Genomic DNA, 23480 nt, shown 5'->3' with positions numbered 1-23480 from the left:
TATAAAGTTGTTCACAGGAATGAACCATTATGTGGCACAGATTTAGAAAAAGATCTTCAATAAAGTATATGAGCAGAGTAAATCGATGGTTTGCTATTATCCAGTTTGCAATTTTTGTAGCCTCAACTTAAGTGCTGCTGTATTATCTGTTTTAAGGATTATTATGAATTATTATTATTATCATCATTTATTAATTTTAGTCACAGGCGTTACTTTAGAGCACAGGCCAACTCTAGAGTAGGCAGACATTGTTCCAGATCTGGACCAGATGTCATTCTTTAGCGACCCAGACCTATCGCTAGATTTTGAATGACCATTTATATTTTAACATGTGAAACTTTTCCTTTTCCTCCTGCTGAGATGGTTTATATGTAAAATGTAGGTAAGGAAAAAGAAGAAACTGGGAAACCTTTTCAAAAGCTCTATTTTTTTTTTTTTATTATTTATGAATGCAAACACTCCTAAAGTAACAGTTAACTTAAAACAACTTAAGTGCTTTCTAGCTAACATTCACATACATTCATACTCCGATAGATGCATCACAGAGCAACTTGGGGTTAGTATCTTGCCCAAGGATATTTGGCATGCAGACTGGGGGAGCCAAGGACCGAACCACCACCTACTCCACCTCCTGAGCTACAGCCACCCAATTATTAGAGTTCCTCCAGTTCATTTAAAAAAAATAATAATAATTATAAGCATTGTTGAAATACTGTTAAACTGTATTTTCTGTTATTTGACAGCCATTATTTACAGACGATGATATTTCAGACCTTTGTTTAATGAAATCATCTCTCATCTCTCTCCAACAGGAAGAGAACATACGAGTAAACAGAGTGCACAACTAACCTCAGGATGACAAACATCTCAATTCACTTTGTATACATTCCTTTAAGAAAATACAACCCGATAAGTGAGATTTTTCTTTAAATAGGCTGCATGAAAAACACACTAAGAACATAGCATGACACTTAAGTACCTAAGTTAAGCTTTTCGTAATCCACCTTCAGGACATTAGTTTCAACAGAGCAGATCTATGTCAACAACATCCACTGTCACATTATTAGGTAGACTAGTTATAATCTTTTCCTTCACCTCATAAAATTTTCCATCAAAGTAAAGAAAAGTGATTAGGGAAAAACAAGAGACCAATGTTTTTGGACTGTCTGATCACAAACCTGGATGATGTGCCAAAGAGCACAATGTAGGGCTGCTCGATTATGGCAAAAATGATAATCACGATTATTTTCACTGAAATTGAGATCGCGATTATTTGACGGTATTTATTTAACCCTTTAAGACCTACTATAGAACCAAGTCCGTTTACAACAACAGGAAATTTATTTTGAGTGTCTTCATAGTTTTATTTTGGAGATACACCAATTTTTATATACTGCAGGAAAAACGAAAAAAAACAATCCTATGATGCAAATTTGCAAAGAAAACAGCATGTGCATCAAAATAAACTATTTCCAGCAGTGCAATTCAAGTTCTAAGCATCCCAGCAACTATTCAGAAAAGTCAAACATGACCAGTATAGGCTTTTAAGGCCTACGAGTAAAAAACTACAATTTCCGCGAAAATGACGTCACTTCCGGTTTCGGGGAGGAAATGGCGGACATGTGATAGTTCGCGCTGACGTCTGTTTAACTGTGGGAAGTGTTATGAACAGCTGATCGGATCGGCAAAGCGTGTTTCTGGAATATTATGTTTTTGTTCCTGCAAGCGCTTTTTATGCAATTTTTGCAAAGCTTTATGTGGAAGGAAACCGTGACTGAGGACAAGCTGATGGCATAAGATGTAAGTACAACTCCTCCGGTTTCATATGCAAAACAAATTATTGTGCTAGCTTACACGGTTCAGGTTCTATAGGGACTTAAAAATAGTTACACAAAACAGAGCGTGCTGCTCTGACCGGCTTTAAAGGGTTAACAATGACTTTAAAAAATAATATAAAATAGTGTGCAACACCACTGAAGTTTTTTTTACCTCTCTTTTCAACCAACGGCAGTCACTCTCCTCTCCAAATAACTTCTGCTTAGCTTTCCGAGCTTCCTCTTAATTAGCGGTCTCCAACCATTTTTGCGCCACGGACCGGTTTATGCCCGACAATATTTTCACGGACCGGCCTTTGAGGTGTCGCGGATAAATGAGGGAGGGGCTAATAATCGGCTCAGTCATTTTTAATGATCGTTGAAAGCCCAGATCGTAATCGTGATTAAAATTCGATTAATTGAGCAGCCCTAGCACAATGCTCAATTTACTGTCAGGCTAAGAGCTGGTGTTCATCCTATTTCACCTGTCACTCATTAACGAGCTAAACCAGAGAGCAACAAAACCCCAGTGGGACATTTTACTAATCACTTCACACACCCAGTCTCTTCTGTCTGGCAGAATCACACAACACAGGGAAAAGTCTGACAGGAGAATTATGAATGACCCCTAACCACTGACAACCCTTATGAGTGAGAGTCATAAATAACACAATTAGAGGCATGGAATGATCTTTCTTGAGGGCAAGTCTGTGAAGTCTTGCCCTCAAGTCTTAAATGTCCTGAGCAACAATTAGTACGGCGATGTACTAGCATTTCCACTGCTGATTATTCTGCTTGTTTTTTTTGTTTGTTTTTTAAATCAACAAATGTCACATAATGGGAAAACAATGATCATCAGATCCCAAATACACCACCTTTGAAGGTGCTGCTTGGTCAGATTAAGCACTGAGCCTCATAACATTCACGTATTTGATGTGCACAATAGGAAGTGACTATTTCTTGCTTAAAAAAATAGGATCAGGCAAAGCAATTCAGCAGTATCAATATCATTAACTCCCACATTTGCCTCAGTAAGGTGCACATAATATCTGTCTTCAAATTATATTGTTTGGAAGAATAAGTGGGCAATGTCACATAATCTGTAGAGTAATGTTTCTTCAGGAAGCTTTGGCTGTCATATCATCAAACTGCATTTTGAGTAAGCTTTCAAATCGGTCAAATTTTTACAATATTAAATATATTATAATAATAACAACAACATACATTTCACTCTTTTAACACTGAAGAAATACCGGCTATTAGATGAGCCTGGCATTAAAATGAAGAAAGATTTACCGGAGTGAGCACATTTAAACAGAGAACTACATTCTGTAATAATAATAACCGTCTGAGCAAACATAGCAGCACACTGACACGTTTCTTTTTTTTCCACACCAACGTGAACATGCTGCCTTCCTAAGCTTTCAAGAGAATCTTTACGCTGACCTGCTGTGCTCATCATCTACCTCCTGCCCCCATTGCTGTTAGCACCCTGATATAAAACGCAGATTTGTCCCTGTACAAACAGCATGCTGTCAGCGGTTGCTGAGGTTATAGCTCTGATTTCCTCGGTCCCGCTATCAGCGTTAACAATTAACGCTTGGCTAAAAGTCTTAATGGTTACATTAATATTATAGTTATGAACGATGCGATTGGCTTAAACATCACAAGCACTATCTTACATGTATCAGAATTTGTGTGAGACACACTGTTGTTTTGGCCAGGACGGACTCCGGAGCGTTGGGTAACGCTGGCCCGGTGGTGCTGATGCTGCAAGATGAGGACTTACCGCTAGCTGATTAGCTTACTCTGCTGTATTAGCTGAAGCCAGCACAGTGACTAGAAAAGGCCCAGCTTACCGTTGTTTGCCTGTCGTCCGAGTACGTAGCTGTCTTTACAATTTTTGACATAGTCGATTCATCTCTTCCAGCTAACAGTCTTATCGCTGGCACGTCGCAAAGCGGCATCTTCTTCTTCGAACCACATCATTTGGTCAGCTAAGTGCAGCTAGCTTACTAGCTAACTTAGCAACCTGACACGTTGGTCGTGGGGAACGGTCCAATTGCGTCACGTGACCACGAGCACCCCTCAATTTGCATTTTGTAGTCTGGTAGTTTGTTTATCCAGAAGCTACAGAGCCACTGTCCCCAAAGTGAAAACAAAGGCATTTGGGCTCTATTGCGATAGAATTTAAAAAACAAAACAAAACAATGGAACTGTACAACCGATGTAAAGCTGTAAAGAATTTCACCTGTGATGTAATTTCACAATTATTCATCTAAATTTAAGATATCATTTTCAGTATATAAAGCAAGGGCGTAGATTTGGCATGGACGGAAGGGACATGTCCCCACCAATAATTTGATCGATAGAAAGAAAAAAGAAAAAGAAAAAAACGATCTGTCAACGTCTCATTCACCCAGCGGTGCAGAAAGCGTTAAATTACTGGAGTCCTACCTCATGTGACAAATATGGGCAATGTGATTGGCTGTGCCTCTCAGGGAGCTCTGTTTAGTTTTAGCAGCGGCAAGCCTGCGCTGCGAGGACCTGCAAGGAGGAGAGGAGGATGGCAGCAAAAAGGAAGAACCTGGATATAAGAAAGTGTTTTTCAAAGAAACCTGTAAGTCACTTAAAGCCAAGTTAACTCATAAAATGTGTCCGTCACAATAATGTTACAGGCTATGCTAGGCTTTGGCCAACATCAGTCTAAAATTGTATGTAACCATGAATAACGTTTTTTGGAAACTAACTGAACAACATGCAGCACTATTAGTTCTCTCAGTCTCAGAGCAGCATTTCTATTTTTGATTGAAGGTGTCAGAGAAAACAGCAGCCTCGAGCAAGCCAGGATATTAGTTTACAGAGCCTGTTAGAATTATATGTCTAACGTTAAAATGTTGGAGACACAATAATTTCATCCTAATGGTAATGATATTTTCATAGGGTTAATTTTTGAGACAAAATATCACAAAGTAGTCATGATTTTGCAAATATTCCACCTTGTAGTGCAGTTTGCACAAATTGTTTTTAAAATGCACTCACACTACAAACATTACTGATGAGTCTAGATCTGCACAAACTAAAGCCACGATCTGGGGCGATCGTGGCTCAAGAGTTGGGAGTTCGCCTTGTAATCGGAAGATTGCTGGTTCGAGCCCCGACTTGGACAGTCTCGGTCGTTGTGTCCTTGGGCAAGACACTTCATCCGTTGCCTACTGGTGGTGGTCAGAGGGCCCGGTGGCGCCAGTGTCCGGCAGCCTCGCCTCTGTCAGTGCGCCCCAGGGTGGCTGTGGCTACAATGTAGCTGCCATCACCAGTGTGTGAATGTGTGTGTGAATGGGTGGATGACTGGATATGTAAAGCGCTTTGGGGTCCTTAGGGACTAGTAAAGCGCTATATAAATACAGGCCATTTACCATAACTGACAGAAACACTGAAGCAGCTACACATTTTATTCTTATTGTCATGTATGTCCTATTTGTCAGGTGACAGAAGAACCAACACAAAGCTCAGAGATCAATGGTGATACAAGATCACTGGTGAAATTGATAATTTTGTGGTAATCTTAGACGAGTAGTTTTATGGACAAAACCCACCAGGTCATTCAGTGTTCCCTTAGTGCTAATGTATAACAGATGTTGGTGTAGTATAACTGAACTAATGTTGTGAAGTCCTTAAAGTCATATCCTTTTATTGTCTTAACTGTATTTGAAGCTATTTTTATTTTTGTATGATACTTGATTTATATGGAATATGGCTGTAACATGGTAGACTAATGTGCCTGTGTTAATTCAGCTCCATATTATTGTGTGAAGTTGCACTGGGTTGGGAGTGGTTTTGTGTGTGTGTGTGTCACATTTTTGGTGAGCCAATGGCTGGAATGGGGTTGGACTAATTAGAGGCAGGTGTACTTGATTGCACTGATACACTAGTCTACTTATAGCCCATACTACAAACACTGCTGTGTCGTTTTGTCTCTCTGTGCAGGTATGTAATGTGATGAAATCAGATGTTTGGGATGGATGGGTTTTGTGCTATGAATTCTATAGTGAAAGTGTCGTTTTGTCTCTCTGTGCAGGCCGGGGCCTATTATATGCCACAGCCTAAAGGTAGCAGAGTTGCAGAGGCTGGAGTGACCACTGGCTATATGCTTGCAGGGTGGTGGGTCTCCAAGGACAACTCCTAACCCTGTTACAGGCAACACGTGGAGTGCAACTGGCCGTGTGGCATAGCTGGCTCTGGCCTTGGGACTGTGTGTTTTTATACGATTCATAAATGGGACACTGGACTGTTTTATCTTTTGTCTCTTGATATATATTTTTTTGTCAATAAATTATCTTTTAGAATTTTATTGACTGTCATCTTTTTGCTCACGACTGAGACGGTTGGTCAGACCTAGAGTCTTTCTTTGGGTGTGTTACAACTGGCGTTGTCGACAGGGTCTGGCTACCATAATCTGTAGTGGGCAAAAGCAAGATGACTGATCAGAGTGAATCACAGTCTGGCCCAAATAGAGAAGCACCAGTTTCTAGTGCAGGGTTTAGGCCCTTTGGTATGATCCCTATGTTTAATATGGTCACAACTGAATTTAGAGGGAAGGATTCAGATATTAGTCTAGGTGAATGGAAAAGTAATTTGCAGACAACATTTTCTTTGCAAGGAGTTCCTGTAGATTTTAGAGCAGAATTAACACTCTGTTGCTTAGAAGGCAAGGCTAAAAGAGATTTTAATTCTAGCACCAGAGAAGTGTAATTGACCTGAGCTAATTTTTAATGAGTTAGATAAGTTGTATGGAGATAAAACAACTGCTTCGGTCCTGCGCTCTCAGTTCTTCAACGCTCGCCAAGAAACACATGAAGACATCAGTTCATTTGCACTGAGATTACAAGAACATTTTCTCAGGTTAAAGAGGAAGGACCCTAGAGGTATGAATGACGAAGATATTCTTCTCAGAGATCATCTGGTTGAAGGCTTGAGAGACACTGCCCTTAGAGGTGAATTCAGAACAAAAATTCTAATGAATGATCAGTTGACATTTGCAGAAATTAAAGCAGAACTAATCCTGAGGGAACACGTTTATGGTGAAATGGTTGATCCAGTCCAGTGTTTTGCTGCCAAAGGTGAAAGATACAAGACCTGTAATGCTAAGGATATGGAACAGATCAAATCAGAGTTGTGGGAGGACATGAACAAGCAAATGACCACACAATTCAATGATTTATCACAGACTTTGATCAAAGAAATCCGATCAGAACTTCATCAAGCTACACAAGGGACTTTGGACTGGAAACAGACTGACCAGTCCAGATCAAGAAAGAAAGGAGGGAGCAGACCCAGAGTCTACTCAAACAGGTATGATGAACAAGGTAGCCCCATCTGTAACACTTGTTCCCAGCCAGGCCACATAGCTCTGTTCTGTAAAAGCACGCCTAGATCTGGATCGTTAAACTAGACGACACCACTGTGGCGGCCCAGACAGTGGGTTGTGTCGATGCCAATGGGCCTCAAACTGATGTGAAAAAACTGATTGGAAAACTTCCTAAAGTCAGCTTGTGTCTTGATGATGTCCCAATACAGTGTATTCTGGATACTGGATCAAATGTGTCACTGATAAAGAACAGCTACTTCTCTAAACACTTTGGCAGTAATGGTATGAAATTGAAGGATGCAAGCAGCTGGCTGGCGCTCGAGGCTGCTAATGGACTAGATATTCCATACCTGGGTTATGTATTGCTACATGTGAAGATTGGACAGGTGGAACTCCCTGAATGTGGTTTTTTGGTGATTAAGGACCAATGTTTAACCGACAGTGAAGGCGTCCTGGCTATGAATGTTATTTCACAGTGTTACGAAAAAATGGATCAGGAGAAGCCCTTAGCCTACCTCTCCTCTAGTGGAGCCGAACAGAGAGCTTGGACTACTGCTTTTCAGATTTGTGCCAGTCAGGCACGGTTTGCAGCTTTAGATGGGTCCATTGGGCATGTACGTACCATAAATCGCCGTCCTATACAGATTCCCCCTCGGAGTGAGATGTTGGTTTGGGGTCGTACGAAGACTGGAGTGGACGGCAGGGATTATCAATGCCTGGTGGAACCTGTCGAGGTGGGTGCAAGTCTTAATTGCTAGAACATTATCTACAGTCCATGATGGGAGGCTTTTGATTAGGGTCCAAAACCTTAATGACTCACCAATGTACCTTTACAGACATCAGAAGTTGGCTAAGACTTTTATTATTGACCCAGCAGATATCATACAAGAGAATAGTGTGAACATGACTCGTGTTGGTGTAAACACAGTGAGTATGGACCAAACGCAAGCCCTGCCCAAGGAGAAATGCATGTTCCCTGATTTAACTGGTCTTCATTTGTCCACAGAGGAATTGGAGAAACTGCAGGCTTTATTGCATAAGCACAGAGCAGTGTTTGCTGTGCATGAGGAAGATTATGGATTGACAAGCACCATGCAGCATTCAATTCCTACAGGCAATGCTGCACCAGTCCGTGAGCGCTATAGACAAATTCCACCAAAGTTATATCAGGAGGTGAAGAGTTTGATTCAAGGTATGTTGGATGCTAACATCATTGTGCCTAGTTGCAGGCACAATCGGCTTCTCCGATTGTGTTAGTCCGTAAGAAGGATGGGACACTTAGATTTTGTGTGGATTATCGTAAACTTAATGCTGTGACCCATAAAGATGCTTACCCTCTTCCAAGAATAGAAGAGTCACTTGCCAGTTTGGGTAACACAAAGTATTTTTCCACACTTGATCTTGCCAGTGGATATTGGCAGGTTGGGATGTCCCCACCAGACAGAGAAAAAAACTGCCTTCACTACACCTGTGATGTTTACAGAACTTTTATTTTGAAAGGTCGAATGTAAGGCGGAAGGAGATATTTAAAAAAAAAAAAAAAAAAAAAAAAAAAAAAAAGGAGACAACCGAAAACTGTAGATGAACAAGTTAGCGCTGCAGACTGTGTTGCCGCTGCAAGCCTGAAAATTAAAGAATGGAACTGAGAAATACTGAAGGTGTCATCATTAATGTTTGAGGCATGCAAACATTACATTGGCGATGAGAGTAAAGGTTACAACCAAAGCAAGACGAAGGAAGTTGCCCTACCCGGAGCTTAGGAGACAAGAACATGGCTGCACACGCTACTCCACTTCCACCCTTCGACACGGAGACCGACCTCTGTTCCGTCGGACCTCGCCGGACGAAATGGCTTCAGGGGTTTGAAAACTACACCACCGCAATGAATATTACTGGGGGTGCGAGATTAAGAGCATTATTGCTGCATGTGGCTGGTGAAAAAGTGCATGACGTTTACGACACGTTAGCAACGGATGACGACAAGTACGCAGATACAAAACAGAAATTGTCAGCGTACTTTGCGCCTAAGAAAAACGTGCAGTATCAGATTTATCTGTTCAGGAAAGCGGTGCAGGAGTCAGGTGAAACGTTGGACAACTATCACACCAGGCTTAGGATTCTAGCCAAAAACTGAGTTTGCAGACATGACTGCAGAAATCAAAACACAAATTATCCAAAGCTGTACATCATCACAGCTGCGTAGAAAAGCACTCAGAGAACCTGATTTAACTTTGGATGATCTATTAAATCATGGGCGTGCATGTGAGTTGTCTGAATTGCAAGCTACAGGGATGGAAGCTGATAAGACAGCTGCAGTTAATAAAGTACAGCACAAAACAGGACGTGACACCACGGCTAGAAACAAATGGACACCCTCATGGCAGCCGAATAACCGCTGTCGAAACTGTGGAGGCAGATATCCTCATGAGCAAGGCTGCCCAGCCAAAGACAAAATCTGTAATTCTTGTGGCAAATACAATCATTTTGCAAAGCAATGTCGCTCAAAGAGAAAAGAGACACATTGTGGAAAGAAGTATAAGAAAAATCTGCCACCGCAAACTGTTAATCAAGTAACAGATAGCGCTGCACATGTGGAGACAGGACACACATCCAGCAGTGATGACGCCTATGTATATGTGGTGAACACAGCTAAACATCCTAAACTCCCACATACTGAAATCAGAGTAAGGGGCACCCAGATACCGGTGCTAATCGACTTTGGGGCCACTGCTAACTGCTTAACTGAAGCTACCTACAACAAACTGACACCACGTCCTACATTGACTTCTACAGACATCAAGATTTACCCATACCACTCATCTACGTCTCTCCCTAGTGTGTGGTGCGTTCAGGTGCAGTGTGGAAAAACAAGACAAAACAGTTAGGTGTTCCTTCTTTGTCATTAAAGGAGGAGGTTTCAATATTTTGAGTTTTGAAATCTCAAAAGCCTTGGGACTCCTCCATATTGTCACTGCGGTCTCTTCTCAGTCTCAACGTTCTGTTGCAGACAAGCTAGTAGAACAACACCCAGAACTTTTCCAGGGAATTGGAAAACTCAAAGATTTTCAAGTGAAACTGCACATAAACACAGATGTAAAATCAACCTGTCAACCACACAGACGTGTTCCTTTTCATTTACGTCAAAAAGTGGAGGACGAACTTCAGAAATTAAAAGCTGATGACATTATTGAAAAGGTTACTGGACCAACACCATGGGTTTCACCCATTGTAACACTGCCAAAACCAAAGAATCCGGATGACGTACGGATATGTGTGGACATGAGACAAGCGAACACTGCAATCGAACGAGAACGACACGTCACGCCCACGATTGATGATGTAATCCATGAGCTGAATGGATCTACGGTGTTCTCAAAACTTGATCTCAGGGCAGGATACCACCAACTTGAATTACACCCTGACAGCCGCTACATTACGACATTCACTACTCATCTGGGACTTGGAGTCTCTTCTGCAGCTGAAGTGTTCCAAAATGCTATTTATCAGACGCTGCAAGGACTGAACGGAGTCAAAAATCTCAGTGATGACATTATAGTCTTTGGCAGGGACCAGGCTGATCATGACAGCAATCTTAAAGCTCTCTTTAAGCGACTATCAGAGTCAGGTCTTACTCTGAATCGAGAGAAGTGTGAATTTAATAAAACGAAACTTGAGTTTTTTGGTTTCATCTTCTCTGCAGGTGGCGTTTCAGCAGATCCTAAAAAGGTTGCAGCAGTTCAACACGCTCCCAACCCAAAAACACCTGATGACATCAAAAGTCTCCTTGGCATGGCCAATTACTGCTCAAGGTTCATCAGAGATTTCTCATCGATCTCTGAGCCACTGCGCAGGCTCACGCACAAGGACACCCCTTGGACATGGGGTCAAGACCAAGAAACTGCGTTGCAGGCACTCAAGGTCAGTCTCACAAGCGACACGACGATGTCCTACTTCTATCCCAGCAGACAGACTGAACTGATAGTTGATGCTAGTCCAGTAGGACTGGGTGCCATTCTCTGTCAAAAAGATGAAAAGGGGATGAAGCACATTATTGCATATGCAAGCAGAGCACTGAGTGATGTGGAAACGAGATACTCGCAGACTGAGAAAGAAGCACTCGCCATTGTGTGGAGTTGCGAACATTTCCATTTATATGTTTATGGACATCCATTCACACTGGTGACCGATCACAAGGCACTCGAAATCATCTGGAATAACCCAAGATCAAAACCACCTGCCAGAATAGAAAGATGGGGACTGAGACTTCAGCCATATAACTTCAGAGTGGAATACAGAAAAGGTGCTGATAATCCAGCTGACTTTATGTCACGTCATCCAGTGCCAACACAGGAGACTGAAAGTGCTCGTGCATGTAAGGTTGCAGAAGAGTATGTCAATTTCTTCTCTTATCACTCCACCCCAAAAGCCATGACACTTCACGAGATAAAAACAGAGACTCTGAAAGACCAGGTTCTGCAGGAAGTCATCGGTCACATCAGGAACAACACGTGGCATCTAACAGAAATCCCAGCATGCTGACATTTTGAAATCATTCAAACATGTTCAAAGTGAACTAACAGTAGCCGACTCATCTGACTTCATTCTCAGAGGCACGAGGATAGTCATTCCAACTGTCCTACAAGAAAGAGCAATACAACTGGCACACGAAGGGCACCAGGGTATCGTCAAGACCAAAGCGCTGCTACGTACCAAAGTATGGTTCCCAGAGATCGATCAGAAAGCAGAATCTGCAGTTCAAAACTGTCTGCCATGCCAAGCTAGCACACCTGTCACACACACTGACCCTCTGTAGATGTCACCATTACCGGAAACGCCCTGGCACAGTGTCAGTGCAGACTTTTATGGACCACTCCCTACGGGGGAATACCTGCTCGTAGTGATGGCCCGCTTGAAGCTGACGCTCCGGAGCGTGTGTCGAAAAAAACAACACACTGGTTCAGAAGCACTGTGTCGAGGCTTGCTTCGTTTGGCAAAAGTCACGTGACCAGTGACGTCCGAAGCTTCATTACGCACGTAACTGCTTCGGTACCTGATTCAAACGGATATAAGGAAGTGAATCATCCACGGGATTCGTGGAGTGTGTTGATGGTGACAGAGAGCGAAGAGGTGATCATTCCACTGACAGATATGGAGCCAGCGAGGAAGAGAGGACGTTCTGGCGTGTGGGAATATTTTGAGTTGATTTTGCTCAATTCATTTTATCTGCCGAAGTGAAAAACCTGAAATGTCCAAAATCATGTTTTCATAATGTAAATATCATTACAGCATATGACTTTAGGAACACTTCCATGTGAATTAAAGCTAATGAAGACTACAAAAATGTATTTGACACTATACGTACATTACATTGCTACAGTTTAGAAAATCATTTTGTTTATTGGTTTTAGGTGATAGTCTGCAGGACCCAGGAATACCTGCATATCTACCAGCTTGCAGTGTAGTTCCTGCACTCCACAGCCTCTTCTGTTCCATGCAAGTGGATTTTCTCTAAGGCAGGAGAAACTATTTCTAAGAAAAGAAACAGACTCAGCCAGCGCACAGTAACACTAATCCTCTTTTTAACTGTAAATAACAAAAGGGCTACCTGACATAAATCATGTTTTTACTTTGCAAGTTCTTGATTAGGGGTTGGTTTTGATTATCGCTTTTCTGATTACAATCCATGCTAAATTGAATAAAGTGATATTGATTCATTACAATCCTGTGTCGATTTGTAAATTAACGTTATTATGCCTGAAACGCCAGCATCTCAGGTTAAACCTCACAACATGTCGTCAAACACCATACAGCTAAAACAGTAACTGGGAGCAGGTTTATGGATTCTGCATACAAACGTGAACACAGAGCGCGGACCCGACACGTCAGAATCAGATTTTGATGTGTCGTCGGGTCCGCGCTGTGTTTGCCTCTTTTTTTCTTCGCTGGCTGGTGCATTTGACAAGCTAAAGGGCATTCTGGTGAATTCAAATAAACCCATGGGTGTTGTAGTGAAGGCAGTTTTTTCTCTGTCTGGTGGGGACATCCCAACCTGCCAATATCCACTGGCAAGATCAAGTGTGGAAAAATACTTTGTGTTACCCAAACTGGCAAGTGACTCTTCTATTCTTGGAAGAGGGTAAGCATCTTTATGGGTCACAGCATTAAGTTTACGATAATCCACACAAAATCTAAGTGTCCCATCCTTCTTACGGACTAACACAATCGGAGAAGCCGATTGTGCCTGCAACTAGGCACAATGATGTTAGCATCCAACATACCTTGAATCAAACTCTTCACCTCCTGATATAACTTTGGTGGAATTTGTCTATAGCGCTCACGGACTGGTGCAGCATTGCCTGTAGGAATTGAATGCTGCATGGTGCTTGTCAATCCATAATCTTCCTCATGCACAGCAAACACTGCTCTGTGCTTATGCAATAAAGCCTGCAGTTTCTCCAATTCCTCTGTGGACAAATGAAGACCAGTTAAATCAGGGAACATGCATTTCTCCTTGGGCAGGGCTTGCGTTTGGTCCATACTCACTGTGTTTACACCAACACGAGTCATGTTCACACTATTCTCTTGTATGATATCTGCTGGGTCAATAATAAAAGTCTTAGCCAACTTCTGATGTCTGTAAAGGTACATTGGTGAGTCATTAAGGTTTTGGACCCTAATCAAAAGCCTCCCATCATGGACTGTAGATAATGTTCTAGCAATTAAGACTTCACCCACCTCGACAGGTTCCACCAGGCATTGATAATCCCTGCCGTCCACTCCAGTCTTCGTACGACCCCAAACCAACATCTCACTCCGAGGGGGAATCTGTATAGGACGGCGATTTATGGTACGTACATGCCCAATGGACCCATCTAAAGCTGCAAACCGTGCCTGACTGGCACAAATCTGAAAAGCAGTAGTCCAAGCTCTCTGTTCGGCTCCACTAGAGGAGAGGTAGGCTAAGGGCTTCTCCTGATCCATTTTTTCGTAACACTGTGAAATAACATTCATAGCCAGGACGCCTTCACTGTCGGTTAAACATTGGTCCTTAATCACCAAAAAACCACATTCAGGGAGTTCCACCTGTCCAATCTTCACATGTAGCAATACATAACCCAGGTATGGAATATCTAGTCCATTAGCAGCCTCGAGCGCCAGCCAGCTGCTTGCATCCTTCAATTTCATACCATTACTGCCAAAGTGTTTAGAGAAGTAGCTGTTCTTTATCAGTGACACATTTGATCCAGTATCCAGAATACACTGTATTGGGACATCATCAAGACACAAGCTGACTTTAGGAAGTTTTCCAATCAGTTTTTTCACATCAGTTTGAGGCCCATTGGCATCGACACAACCCACTGTCTGGGCCGCCACAGTGGTGTCGTCTAGTTTAACGATCCAGATCTAGGCGTGCTTTTACAGAACAGAGCTATGTGGCCTGGCTGGGAACAAGTGTTACAGATGGGGCTACCTTGTTCATCATACCTGTTTGAGTAGACTCTGGGTCTGCTCCCTCCTTTCTTTCTTGATCTGGACTGGTCAGTCTGTTTCCAGTCCAAAGTCCCTTGTGTAGCTTGATGAAGTTCTGATCGGATTTCTTTGATCAAAGTCTGTGATAAATCATTGAATTGTGTGGTCATTTGCTTGTTCATGTCCTCCCACAACTCTGATTTGATCTGTTCCATATCCTTAGCATTACAGGTCTTGTATCTTTCACCTTTGGCAGCAAAACACTGGACTGGATCAACCATTTCACCATAAACGTGTTCCCTCAGGATTAGTTCTGCTTTAATTTCTGCAAATGTCAACTGATCATTCATTAGAATTTTTGTTCTGAATTCACCTCTAAGGGCAGTGTCTCTCAAGCCTTCAACCAGATGATCTCTGAGAAGAATATCTTCGTCATTCATACCTCTAGGGTCCTTCCTCTTTAACCTGAGAAAATGTTCTTGTAATCTCAGTGCAAATGAACTGATGTCTTCATGTGTTTCTTGGCGAGCGTTGAAGAACTGAGAGCGCAGGACCGAAGCAGTTGTTTTATCTCCATACAACTTATCTAACTCATTAAAAATTAGCTCAGGTCAATTACACTTCTCTGGTGCTAGAATTAAAATCTCTTTTAGCCTTGCCTTCTAAGCAACAGAGTGTTAATTCTGCTCTAAAATCTACAGGAACTCCTTGCAAAGAAAATGTTGTCTGCAAATTACTTTTCCATTCACCTAGACTAATATCTGAATCCTTCCCTCTAAATTCAGTTGTGACCATATTAAACATAGGGATCATACCAAAGGGCCTAAACCCTGCACTAGAAACTGGTGCTTCTCTATTTGGGCCAGACTGTGATTCACTCTGATCAGTCATCTTGCTTTTGCCCACTACAGATTATGGTAGCCAGACCCTGTGTTACATGGCTGAAGTAAACTAAAGCCTAAAATACTTAGTCAGTCATTTGCTTAATAGTAATTTAACTTCATATAATTCACATATAAAACTATGAATTGTAATTTTAAATGGTTTAAAAGCATGTAGAATGGCATATGTAGGCAAGTATATTTCTGCTTTTATCAAGAAGCAAAGACAAAAAGGAAAAAAAAAAAGAAACAGGGCAGCGTTCGGTGGTTGAATCATCTGTCTCCACCAATGCCTAAACCAAAGCTGCGCCCTTGATATAAAGAACTTAGCAACTAATGGTGCTTAAAATGTAGGCAAAAGAGAAGAAGAGGAAAAAAACAAACACAAAACAATATTTAGCTGTAGTGCTAAACTGCTTTTGTCTATTTTTTACTCCCCTGTTCCACTATACCTACAATGTAAGCACCACTGGGTACCAGCAATTATTTTTAGCTGTTGAAATGACCCCCTGAATTCAGAAAAATGATATGGTAAAGGTTAGGAGAGCAGAAGTCAGATTTCTTTTCTTTGTACAGAGCTCATTCGACAGGCCACACTGCTGCTTCTGCGGGATAACAGAAAGATGATCCTTGAGAAACAGAGCTCGTTCCTGTAGTCCACTGGTGCATCCTAGTGGCTGTTTATTATAGTGATGCAGGTAGGCTGCATGGTAAAGGAAGGTCAGAACAGCAAATACAAGCATACAAACCAGCAAAAAGTTGTCATGAGTGATATTTGACAGTGACTATGAGCTACCACACACATCAATCTGAACATTGCTGTAGCTGAACTCACTTATACCCTGTAAGACGTTGAGTTTTGTATCAGTGTCAGCAAATGAAAAATTTGAAAAAGATGATGCTCTTTCTATATTTGAAAAATAAATGGACATTGTTTTGGTACAATACATAGGATAAGGTGTGTATACTGAATAGCGACTGTATTCTGATGTTCTTTTAAGTTTTGTGTATAGAAAATCAAGGTCAGTGTGATCAACTGTGAAGAAACTGCTTCATTGTCTGAAATGAGTGACATTATTAAATGTTTTTGTCTCAAAAAATGGTAATGTTTCTTCTCATTTAGTGGTAGCATATTGTTTGTTGGAACTCGCCTTGTTTTTCCTAAATACAATTTATTAGTTTGACTATGTAAAGATTCAAGAAACACTCATAATATATATTGTAATATATCTATATCACTAAAGCACTTCTGGATGGATGCAAACTGCATTTCGTTGCCCTGTACCTGTGCATGTGCAATGACAATAAAGTTGAATTCTATTCTATTCTATATCTCCACATTGTAAATAATGAGCCAGACCAATATGGTTTAGATTACTTTGTGCACTGTAACTATAATATTGTTCAGAAAACATAATCTGTATTTAGTTTTTGCTTTAATAAATGACCGTTGAGTGTGTCGTTCTCTGAAAATGAAAAACAGTGAAAACTATCCATAAGAAAAGAACAAAATATTCACATTCGGGGTTTTATGTTTTGTTTTGTTATTTTTGGTGAGAAATATGTATGTTAAGAAAACATACAAGGTGAGGAAAGCAAAACCTGTGTACGTGATTATGGAGGGCAGCAGTAGAAGCATCTAAAGGCACGTATATTTATTTTTTCTTGATTTTTACTGCAGAAACGTTATCAAGGAGCATAATCTGCAATCTCCGAAATGACCACCAGGGGGAGGTTGTTACCCAACAACCTGCAGTGTGCAGAGCTGAATCATTATCATACTTTACCAAATAGCATCAGCTCTCATCTGTACGCTGCCACACAGAGTCTATTTGACAGGTACAAGGATCTGTGAGAACACAGAGCACTATTCTTCTGACCCGGTGTCTTCTTGCACATCGAGCAGAGCTCTCAGGAATTATCATTCACAGCCATGTGGCTGCACAAAGTGCACTTAGAGTCCCAGAGACTGTGGATTTAAGAATGCGAACTGAAACCAACAAGTGGTTAAAACCTTTTGCAGATTATTGGATATTCAACATGCCCTTATTGTTACTTCCTGGTCATTTCTTTTGTTGTGGTGGTGTTTAGATGGTGTTTAGATTTTCTGTTTAGACCTGTTTACGTATTTATTTAAAGAGAGAGAGAAATAAATTCTGTAAAAATAATTTTCATAGCTGTTTCACTTAAAAACTTTCCAGATATAAAAATCATCCTTTTGTTCTCCTCATCTTTAGGCATCAGAGTAAATAGAATTATATAATGTTAAAATATATAATAAATATAAACGAATTATTATTAATAATAATGATGATAATAATAATAATAAAAACACATGTTTACGTTTTGGAAAACTCCCCTTCCTATGCCTCACAGTGGTATGATCCATTAGCTACTATCCTCTGCTCTTTAACTTAAAACAAATATTGTGTGAATCACTGTCCTTTACTTCTACCGCTCTATAGATTAAAACACAGTGCGACCAAGCGCCTTTCAAAGCCGCTGAAGCTGTCCTGTGGGAGGGTTTTCACAATTTCAGAGAAAAAATAGTGAAAAGTGAAGATGCCGGAGATGTTTCACCTAAAGCAGGGAACTACCTCAGCGGTGAGACAGCAATGATTTTGAATCATATCTGCGGTAATATTTTTTTTTACATTCATTGCACCATATAAAGGAACACAGCAGTAGAGAAAAGGGGATGGGTTTCATTTATTGATTATTTATTGGCAACAGCGTTACAGGCGAAATGAATGCATTTTAATGCAATGGCCTAATATGGGTAATAACCAACAACAGATTGCTTATGAATAAAAAAGTATATCACATTCTGAAAAAGCATCACATATCAAACATTTGTTCCCTGTGTTCCATTTTGCAGTATCACACTAACTGCTCCAAGTCTCCAGGCTCGTGACTTTAATAACATATAAAAGTCACTTGCAGGCCCGTCCTCTCAGGTCCTTATTTTCTTCCCTTTTGCATAAATCCATGCAGGACAAGTGTGGCTTTGCATGTAACTTTGGGTCAGCAAAGGCAGACAGCACACAAACCCCGAGAAGAGGTGGAGCTATGACGAGACTCTTAAAATCCGAAGCTTATTCCTCAACTCACTGCCAAGGTGACGAGCTCCGCTCCTGACAAATAGCTCCGAGCTCCGCGCTTCACACGCAGGGACCGGGCATGAACGCGGCAGGATTTGGGAGTTTTGGGTCAAAGTTTTGCTTTCGGTTCCAGATTTCTGCTCCACATGGGATCAAATCTGGACAGAAGTAGAGCGTAAGAAAAAACAAACAAACAAACACAAAGAAAGAAAAGAGAAAAAAAGAAACCAGGAGCCGCAGGCGCACAGAAAAAGTCGGCAACCTGTACTCAATACTTGCCTTGATCCTAAATCTGAGGATAACTTTGCCCACAGCGTTGATCTTCGGACTACAGCAGCGCAACAGAGGGAATATGAGTTCCGGCTTGGGCCACTGAAAGGGAGTGATAATCGGGTAAACGCGCTCCGGTGACCGACAGCCAGATTATGCAGCATCCTTTGGACATGGGGGCGCATTACTATCCTCCGGATGTTCATGCAGACCACAGAACTCATCGCTACAGGAGTTTCATGATAGAGGAGATCCTCACAGATCACCCGGAGCACAAAGTTTCGGCTCCGGCCGGGGAGCTGCTTAAATTCGGAGTACAAGCTCTACTCTCCGCGCGGCCTTTCCATAACCAACTGGGTAAGGCAATAGATGGATGAGTCTTTCATAGCGGTGTGGAAAAAACACACCGGGATAATACACGCATTAATATTTAATACAATAGCGAAATATTCAAAGGGGATTTCACATTTAATTACAAATGTAGGCATGGGGGAAATGGTTCCTTTCTTATCGCTGTTTTTAAGTAACACTGTAAACAAGAAAAAGGCTGGCGCATTATGAAAATGAATTACTGTAAAGTTGTTAAATAATGGGTTTTATCTGTTTAAGAAACAGAATATAACATAAGAAACAAAAACATATTAGAAGCTTAAATGAGTTAAAGCGTGGATCACCGATGAGATTCATGTTAATCTCTGCTCTTCTTTTGATGAGCGCTCGGTGACGGTATCTAAATATGATGGATCGATATCTAGAAATAATAATAATAATAATAATAATAATAATAATAATAATAGTTTAGGGTAGAACTGCTTTTGCCTTTTTTCCAATTCGAGTCACAGAACGAGAAAGACTAATTTCCTTTCCCGATTATTAATAATAATTTCAGGCCTCTTTAATATTCACAGTAGCTACTCCAATTTTAAAGCTTGAAGCTGTGCTTTGTTTCGTTTAATGTTCACATCATGTGACCTTTAACCTTTGAAAACATGTCTAACGACAATAACACAATAATACTGACGCCTTATTCTAACCTTCCACGCTTATAATGTTTGGTATCAGAAATAAGTAGAACTTGATCGTATCTACGTCATTCATGCTTTTCTGTCCGTGTGGCAGCAGCGCTTTGAAATCTGCTCCAGCGTGTGCGTGCTGTCACATGCGTCCTCTGCAGAAAACACACGATATTAAAACGACTTTTCGTTTGCGGGGAACTCGTTTAGCCTCCGAGAGCTGCCCACCTTAAACGATCAGGGAATCGATTTTAAAGGTCCACTTGTAGTTTACGCCGTTGTTCCCCTTGGGTCCCCACTCCTCGAAAACATCGAGTAAATAAAACCAACTCGTTTTGAAATCTGCTCCTCATTGCCGTGGGTAATATGTTGTTTCCTTTCCCCGGCATGTTCACAGTGCTTAAAGCCGACCAGACGAGCCTCCTAAAGTTCCCCATGTCCCCGCTGTCCTGCTCGCTGGGCTCCCCGCTCCTGTCCGCGGCCCCGGGCCTTCAGGTAGGCGCGGCGTCCCACCACCTGCCGCTGGACCTCCACCTCCGCGGGAAGCTGGAGCACGGAGCCGACGCAGGCAGCAAGACCAAGAAGGGCCGCCGCAGCCGCACCGTGTTCACCGAGCTGCAGCTGATGGGCCTGGAGAAACGATTCGAGAAGCAGAAGTACCTTTCTACACCCGACAGGTGCGCAGGAAACCGCCGAGGATAATGGCGAAAAAGACAGCTGCTTTTCCGGGACTTACTGTAGGATTTATTCCAGCCTGTAACCTGCAGACTGCTTCACAGCACTGCAAAACTTCTCTCACATCACTGATTCATGTCTTTATTATCTGTTTCCTATTTGCACTGAAACACTGAGTGTGTGTTTAAACGAACGAACCTCGTCCAGCTTTTAATCTAAAACTGCTGCGTTAACCTGGCTGCTCAAACCACACCTGAGCGCTTTCACGGTGGCCGGTGGTGAGAGCTTCCATTTGATCTGGGTCGTTCCACCTTTAGAAAGCTAAAGCGAAATGAGGCTATTACAAGCTGCAACAGGTAGCAATAAAACCTCATTATTATCCTGGTGACTTGATGAGGTCTTTGGAAGTGTGGTCCACACTGCTTTTTTCTTCTTCTAATGATATGTTTGATTTTGTGTCTTACAGAATAGATCTCGCAGAGTCTCTCGGTCTGAGTCAGCTCCAAGTGAAAACATGGTACCAGAACAGGAGGATGAAATGGAAGAAAATTGTAAGTTGGCTGGACTTACAATACAATCCCTACAGTCTGTTTAACATGCAAGCTCAACGCAAAAGTAAAGAGATGCTTCTGCTTTCCATTCTTTCAACTTATCCTGATGGGAAATGCAGTTCAGCGGAATAAATTCAGCAGTATTTTTTTTTCTTGGGGGGGGGGGGGGGGGGGGGTCTCGCATTGAATATGTTGGTGTGCAACTTTGTTAAGGACGCCAAATCACATGTATGAGTCACCGTCTGTACTCTGAGGCTAAAACCGAGTTTCTCCCGCAGGTGCTGCAGGGCGGCGGCCTGGAGTCCCCGACCAAGCCCAAAGGTCGCCCTAAGAAGAACTCCATCCCCAGCAGCGAGCAGCTCTCTGAGCAGGAGCGATCCACCGCAGAGGCTGACCGGCCCGATGGCTCCAGCTCCCACTTAGAGAACGCTCAGGAGGAATGACCAGCCTCTTTATCTATGAACCTGTGGGACGCTCAGAGTGCCTGAAAAAAGGGGGATTTTTTGCTGGACCGTACGGCCACCTGGTGCAAAAAAAGAAAAGAAAAAAAGAAAAAGAAAAAAAAGCCCTACAGAAACCTAACGTGCACGAGGCGACATCCTCCAGCAGCCCGGCGTTTTTGTGGCATTCCCTCGTGATGCTGCTGTTGAGGAGGGGACTCAAATATTTGCAGTAGGTCTAACTCTTTATATTCTAAGGATCAGCTCTCACTTATCTGTCCTGCATTCCCTTTGTGTAACTTTGCATTTGATTAATTATTAAATATATTTTCACTAAGGCTCTTCTCCGTTTATTGCAAAGGGGGCATGGTTAAAGATAAGCGTGTCGTCACCGGCCCCGCGCGGCCCTGTTCACACGCGACTAACATGGATACATATCTGCACATTCAGACAAGTTCGCAGCGAATCACGAGGCTCCAGATAACAGAGACACGGGGGCGTAAAGGCGCTCAGGTTTGCTCTTGACCTGTGTGTCCTGCTGTGGTAATGTCATGATTCCATGTAGCAGCATTGGGGCTTCTCTTTCTTAATCGAAATAAAAATATGGATTTATTTAATGAGGAGTTTTTGGGGGGTGAGAATACAAAATAGGTCTCCTTTCACATGAAGCGTATCAGGGCCATTTAGGTGAATGCGAATGCAGGAGAATATGTTACAGTATCGTTAGCTTGAATTTATCGTGAACATGTTAATCAGAATATATAAAAGGTAATAACTTGACAGATCTGGACTGCACAGGAAGAACCACTGCGAAATAACAACAACAACAATAATAATAATAATAATTATAATAATTATAATAATAGTGAAAACCTGAGGTGAGAAGATTATTTCTTTAGCTTGTTATTAAAGACAGTTTTCCCTTAACGCCTCTGTGGCAATAAAACGAAATTCTGATCTCAGTAAACCAAAGCTGAACGATAACAGTGAACAGATAAAGGTTTACTAGTAAAAAGTAAATACATCAAATAAAAATGCCGGAATATGTCTTCTGTTACTCTCTTTACTCGCAGACCTCATATATATATATATATATATATATATATATATATATATATATATATATATATATATATATATATATATAGATAGATAGATATATAGATAGATAGATAGATAGATAGATGAGGATAGCTTTCATTAAAAAGCTATCCTGCTGAACACATTATTACTTTGACGCGTAGCTGATCGGCGAACTATTTCGAATACATTTTTCTTCTTTTCTTCTTTGTTGTTTTGCTGTCACGTCGGGGGCCTAATCCCGTATTTTCTAAATGTTCATTAAATTAAATTAAATGTTCATTAAAGCCATACATTTCTATGCATTTCTAGCTTTTTCAGCTGATCAACTTGAGAAAAACAAACGCTGAATTGCGTCTTTAATAAAAAATAAATGGTGAGTTGGAATTGCGAATTCCGCCGGAAATTCGTCGGGCTCCTCGCATTAAACACTCTCAGGCATCGGTGCATCATCACAAACGCGGGCTCTGTCATCACTCTCATCATTAGAACTGTGGAGTCTCAAAGCTTCACTGCCTCTAAATACAAATGCTACATGAGTATAAAAAACAGTATTTTCATATTATTATTAATAATAAATCAGGTTCAATTTTTTGACTCAAAGTTATAGTTCAAAGGTTTCCTAAATAGAAAAAAGACTAATTTAAAATGCAAAGCAAATGTGGAAAACGGCACAACAGGCACATTTAAGTAATACTATTAGCTGGGTGGTTAGCTAAAAGTAATCAGTGTAAAATAACAGCTGTAGGAAACAGCTAAATGTAGTAGATGAACAGGTAAAAGTAATGGATAAAGAAACACAGAAGAGTGGTAGAAA

General features: G+C 41.4%; 3 protein-coding genes across 5 annotated transcripts in view; 1 reads left to right on the top strand and 2 right to left on the bottom strand.

The window, feature by feature from the left end:
- ptpdc1a (protein tyrosine phosphatase domain containing 1a) overlaps window positions 1-4094 on the bottom strand; it is a 33845-nt gene extending 29751 nt beyond the window's left edge. The window contains exon 1 of one of the 3 annotated variants that reach the window (XR_005691763.1): window positions 3674-4094. The gene's annotated coding sequence lies outside the window, so the exon portion shown is untranslated. Of the gene's footprint in view, window positions 1-3496; window positions 3540-3603; window positions 3623-3673 lie in introns of those variants that run through there. The other 2 variants (XM_040003206.1, XM_040003205.1) reach the window with 2 other exon arrangements.
- A 5757-nt stretch (window positions 4095-9851) lies between these two features.
- Window positions 9852-15267, bottom strand: LOC120715933. The gene is made up of 3 exons (XM_040003227.1): window positions 13722-15267; window positions 13473-13646; window positions 9852-10309 (listed from the first exon to the last, which is right to left on the bottom strand). Exons 1-3 carry the CDS (start codon window positions 14365-14367, stop codon window positions 10290-10292), a joined length of 840 nt encoding a protein of 279 aa, XP_039859161.1. The 5' UTR covers window positions 14368-15267; the 3' UTR covers window positions 9852-10289.
- A 3355-nt stretch (window positions 15268-18622) lies between these two features.
- barx1 (BARX homeobox 1) lies at window positions 18623-21921 on the top strand. Its single transcript, XM_040003228.1, has 4 exons — window positions 18623-19261; window positions 20315-20594; window positions 21059-21143; window positions 21422-21921. The coding sequence occupies exons 1-4, from the start codon at window positions 19060-19062 to the stop codon at window positions 21584-21586; spliced, it is 732 nt and encodes a 243-aa protein (XP_039859162.1). The 5' UTR covers window positions 18623-19059; the 3' UTR covers window positions 21587-21921.
- Window positions 21922-23480: the final 1559 nt, after the last annotated feature.

This window comes from Simochromis diagramma, unplaced genomic scaffold (assembly GCF_900408965.1).
Source record: "Simochromis diagramma unplaced genomic scaffold, fSimDia1.1 OVJJ01000646.1, whole genome shotgun sequence".
Taxonomy (NCBI): Eukaryota; Metazoa; Chordata; class Actinopteri; order Cichliformes; family Cichlidae; genus Simochromis; species Simochromis diagramma.
The sequence above is the reverse complement of the archived record's forward strand: the minus strand, read 5'-3'. Positions and strand labels throughout refer to the sequence as shown.